The sequence below is a fragment of the Castanea sativa genome, chromosome 3 (genome assembly GCF_040712315.1).
Source record: "Castanea sativa cultivar Marrone di Chiusa Pesio chromosome 3, ASM4071231v1".
Taxonomy (NCBI): domain Eukaryota; kingdom Viridiplantae; phylum Streptophyta; class Magnoliopsida; order Fagales; family Fagaceae; genus Castanea; species Castanea sativa.
The window spans coordinates 22,568,083-22,573,359 of NC_134015.1; the positions used below are offsets into that span (position 1 = coordinate 22,568,083).

Here is a 5,277-nt window from a genome sequence, read left to right on the forward strand (position 1 = left end):
ATTACCAATCATTATAATTCTACCTTATTTCTTTTGCGCACCCACAAATGCACTATTTTTCTTCTCCTATATGTAAATGATATTATCATAACTGGTGATGATCTCACTGACATTCAAAAACTCAAGGATTTTCTCAGTCACCAGTTTGAGATGAAAGATCTTGGACATCTCAGCTACTTCTTGGGTCTTGAAATCACTCATTCCACAAATGGTCTTTATATTACTCATGCCAAGTATGCTTCCAAACTTTTGTCTCGAGCTGGACTCACTGATAGAAAGACTGTTAACACTCCAGTTGAACTTAATGCGCATCTGACTCCCTTGGGGGGGGGGAAACCATTTTCTGATCCCTCTCTTTACAGACAATTGGTTGGCAGCCTAGTTTATCTCACAGTCACTAGTCTAGACATTTCCTATGTTATTCACCAGGTGAGCCAGTATCTGTTTGCTCCATGATCGACTCATTATGTTGAAGTTTAGTGCATTATTCAATACCTGAATGGCACTCTCTTCTATGGACTTTTCTACTCTGCTTAGTTTCCTCTTGTTCTCCGTGCATTCTCTGATGCTGATTAAGCAGGAGATCCCACTAATCACAAGTCCACCACTAGTTATTGCATTTTTCTTGACTGTTCTCTAATTTCCTGGCAAAGCAAGAAACAAACCCTTATGGCCCGCTCCAGTACTGAAGTAGAATATCCTACCCTTGCTGATATTAAATCTGAGCTCCTTTGGCTACGATGGCTTCTTAAGGACTTAGGCGTGTCCACACCCTCTGCTACTCCTATTTATTGTGTCAACCAGAGTGTCATTCATATTACTCACAATGATGTCTTCCATGAATAGACTAAACACATCGAGATCGATTACCATTTTATCCGTTATCATCTTGTCCATGGTACTCTCAAACTGTTCTCGGTCTACTCTAAAGATCAATTTGCATATATGTAGAGTTTTAAATCCATGTAAACTAGATTGTTTAACCTAATTAGTTAACCAAGTGAATACTTAGGTTTATTATTCAAATCTAGGTCAAAACAAAACAATCATATCATGCAAAAGCAGCGGAAAATATAAAGAACATAAAGATCTAATGACCTAGGAAAACCAAATCAGTAAAAAACCTACGGAGCATTTATCCAAGCTATCCTCAAGATAAAAAGCAAATCCACTAGAAAGAATTGAAGTTTGTACAATAAAACTTAGACCACTAACATCTTATTGCTACCTCGAGTAGAAAACTTACCAACACGACCTCATGATAACTCTGAGTCCACGGACTATTTCTTTTCTTGATTTGCAGTAACCACAAGTTTTCCTACTTGTGAATCTTGATCTTCTTGAAAGTTCTTTGTGCAACAACTAAAACAACTATCAAGTTCTTAATGATAACTCAATGTGTGTGTATGAAGATAAACACCTCTAAATCTCACAAAAGATTCAACACACAACCTAATAAAGACTTTAGAGAGTTTTTTGGTACAAAACCCTAGATCTACAAAAGAGGCACACTATTTTCTCTCTAAAAAGCATTTCAAAAACGTACTTAGGGTTTTCTTTATATACTAGAAGAAGTATATCTGAAACCTTAATCCTTAATGGGTTTGAACTGTTGTTTGAGCTAACTTAAAATTCTGCAGAAAATTCCTAATCTACAATTCTCAATCGATCGAGTCTATTCTCGATCAATCGAGCCTTGCAAAAATTACTTTATTCCAAACTTTCATTAAACCAAACTTTGAGCAAGCCTAAACTTAGACTAAATGTTTTGATCATGGTTTGCCAACATAATACATATTGAAGTTCTAATACATTAGTCTCTAAGGTCTTAGAACCTAACAAAATATCTTCACTAAGTGACATCCTAAGGAACGCCTTTGTGCTTTGGTTGTCAACCTCAAGTTGGTCTCATACTCACCTTGAGTTTGAGGGGGGCTGTTACCGTGTAATAGATTGTGGACTTTAAACCCACCTTATTTACTTGTACTACATATTCTGCCTCTTATATAAAAGTACTTTTATATATTTTATTACTTGTGAAATATAATACTATTCATTCAGTATTTTTAACATCTTAGTTTAGGTGATGTTCTTGGTCGGATCAAGTGAATCCTACTCTCTTTTGTATTATTTTACAGACAAGGCTTCTAGTCCTAGAAATAGAATTGGCCCCGATACACTGGTTATCAAACCCTTTTCAGATTCGCATGCATAAAAATAAAAATAAAAATAAAGCAGTTTACTGTGGAGATCTCATACAAGGGTGGACATAGTCCCTAGCTCTATGATTATTCTCACATTAACTAATCCTCAACTGCCCTGTCTCTGTGTACAATATAATATGGTTTACCGAACTTTTTTTAGTGATTCAAAAGTCAAAAAAGCAGAGAGTTTCAGCCATGGCTGCGCTTGACTTGTAAAACATGAACATTCTGTAGTCACCATTTCTTAATCCTTACTTATACGAAAAAAACAAATCCCAGCATCTATCTAAATATATATATATATCCCTATCCAAGTATCGCCTCCTCATAATTCTTTCAGCCTTTAAACCCTCTTTGTTCAAATCAATACGCCGTCCCATTTACCAACTCATCATGTATTCATCAAACCCAAGTTCAACAGAGCAATACTCCCATGCGCCGCCACCATTTGCTCAGGCCACCGTGACTGGTGTTCCAATGAACTCGACAAGCCAATACCACGAGAATTCCCAGCCAGCTTCATTTCAAGCTCCAGTCCCTTGGTCCTCTGGCCTCTACGACTGCTGCCATGACGTCTCAAATTGTAAGATATAGCTTAACACTTTCGCATGACACCCTACAAGACATCAGTGAAACTACAAACACTAACACTTTTTACATTTTTTTTTTCCATAACATGACACATTGTTATAAAAATTGTGTCACTGATAAACCTAGATGAAAGTGATATTATTCCCAACAAAACAACTCATATCAATAATCGTAAGAACAAAAGTTCTGAAAAATATTACTATAAGAGTCGCCCTCATTATTCATATACTTTTACTAAAGTTAAATGCTACAATGCTGCTCGGTATTTTTCACAGGTTGCCTGACATGCTGGTGCCCATGCATTACCTTTGGTCGAATTGCAGATATTGTTGATAAAGGATCAAAAAGTAAGTATACAGTGAATATATATCAAGTAAATGGTGATAGTTTTTGGTGGTGTTGATTTTTAAGATGTGTGGCATGGTGATTTGTGTTGCAGCTACTGGATTTAGTGAAGTAGTTTACGCACTAATAGCCAATTTGATTGGCTGTGGATGCTTGTACTCGTACCCATATCGCACAAAAATCAGGCAGCAGTACATGTTAGAGGAGAAGCCTTGTGGGGATTGCTTGGTTCATTTCTGCTGCGAGCCATGTGCCTTATGCCAAGAGTATCGTGAACTTGAAGCCCGCGGATTCGACATGACCATAGGTTGAAAAAAACACGCTTCTCTTCTCTTCTCCTTTCTTTTCTTTTTTGTTTACAAGTAATTGAAAAAAAAAAAAAAAAATCCTTGCAAATCTTGGACCTATGATAAGTTGTAGGTAGAAATATATAACATCAAAGAAGAAAAATTACAATATGTTATAAGGTTTAATTATATTTTCAAAACGTAGTTTCTAAATGAGTTTCACATTCTTTTATATTGACCCAAATGACATATATAGTCGTTCATAAAAATACAAAGGTCGTATTGCTAGTAAGTAAATTGAAAATGGTTTTATTCCTATTGAGGATGAGTGAATTAATTTACCGCATTATTAATATTTTAAAAAAACACTCACACACTTAGACTGGTTTTGTAATAAAAATAAGTGTGGATATACCTATAAATAATAAGATCAAAAAATATATACCTATGAATAATATAAAATGAAATAAAGTCCAAAAAATTATAATAATAATAATAATAATAACTGGTTGTATAATATATCTTCTAGGGTTACTCTTGAGGGTGAGTTTTTTTTTTTTTTTTTGGGAAATTGTTTAGGCTGGAAAGGAAATGTGGAGCAACGAACTGGTGGAGTGATGGCTACAACAGCTCCAGTGTTCCAAGGAAGCATGAATCGCTAGAATATTGATCAAACATCGATCTATGATCTTATTGTTGATTGGCCTATTAATAATTAAGAAGATTCATAAGATTTGTGTCTTCGAGTCATGATTGCAATAATAATACTACTGTTGTATCAGTTAAGAGCTCCATTTTTCGTTCGCTTGTATTGTCCATTTGTTTTGTGGCACGTGCCACCATATGTAATAAAGATAGATGAAGGTGTGTGCTTCATCTGTAATAAAAGATAGATGAAGGTGTGCTTCATTTGTTTGTTCGCATACTTCAAGTTTTTCATTTCATTTCTTCATCTTACATCTCTTTCCATTACTTGTCCTCCCATCCACTTTCATCAAGTATGCTACTATTTAGTTTATTTTTACTATTATTTATAGGTTTCATTGTACTATTTGGTACTATTCATAAATCTCATCGTACTATTTCAACTAACTTTTACTTTTATCTATAGTATTTTCAACAAAAAGCTTTCAGTGATTAACAAAATAAGCAGATCCAAACAAATACTAAATATTTAAAAAATCAAGCCTTAGCAATTGCACCTTGGGCCAATTTATTCACATTAAAAAAATCTTTAAAAATATATATATTGCTTTTTTTTAAAATTAATCCAAAAAAATTTTATTTGAACTAACTCCTACATATAAAAACATTTTTCTTCTCTCTCCTGAACCAAATTCATTATCTCTTTACTTCCTCTATTTCTTTTTGCCTGTTTGGCATTAATTGGCTTTTTTGTTAGAGGTTTGTCGCTTCAAATTGCAAGAGTGGCTCTTCGAGTCTTTTCAAAACAATGGGAGTTGTCAACTTTGGACTCTAACGTAACTCACTCAGATGAGTCGGATCACACCTTCGTAGGGCAAGAAGTTCAAAACTTGACTTAGAAGGAAGCACATTATATTCTAATATTAGTAAAGGCATCTTATATAGCATATTTAAACCAAGGTAGTGAATCTCGTATCGTACCAGCCGGTATGACCGGTAATTTTTGTACCGGCACCTACTCCAGTACAAAAATGCCTCTGTTTTGTGCCGGATTAAATACCAGTCTTACCGGTTTGATCCCGTCATACTAGAGCTAATACCGAATTCCAGCCGATAAATGCATACCGGACTGAAACAAAAAAGAGTTAACTATCAGATCTAAAACTAAAAGTCGCTCTCCCTCCTCTCAATAACTTACTAGATTA

General features: G+C 34.8%; 1 protein-coding gene across 1 annotated transcript; it reads left to right on the forward strand.

Moving 5' to 3' along the window:
• Window positions 1-2,525: 2,525 nt before the first annotated feature.
• LOC142626811 (protein PLANT CADMIUM RESISTANCE 3-like) lies at window positions 2,526-4,399 on the forward strand. The gene is made up of 4 exons (XM_075800527.1): window positions 2,526-2,787; window positions 3,071-3,142; window positions 3,235-3,447; window positions 4,007-4,399. The coding sequence occupies exons 1-4, from the start codon at window positions 2,598-2,600 to the stop codon at window positions 4,087-4,089; spliced, it is 558 nt and encodes a 185-aa protein (XP_075656642.1). The 5' UTR covers window positions 2,526-2,597; the 3' UTR covers window positions 4,090-4,399.
• Window positions 4,400-5,277: the final 878 nt, after the last annotated feature.

Excerpts from the sequence above, each read along its gene's own strand:
- LOC142626811 (XM_075800527.1), top strand. The coding sequence starts at position 2,598 with ATGTATTCATCAAACCCAAGTTCAACAGAGCAATACTCCCATGCGCCG. Across the intron at positions 2,788-3,070 it reads CTGCCATGACGTCTCAAATT|GTTGCCTGACATGCTGGTGC; the intron begins GTAAGATATAGC and ends TATTTTTCACAG. Across the intron at positions 3,143-3,234 it reads TGTTGATAAAGGATCAAAAA|CTACTGGATTTAGTGAAGTA; the intron begins GTAAGTATACAG and ends TTTGTGTTGCAG.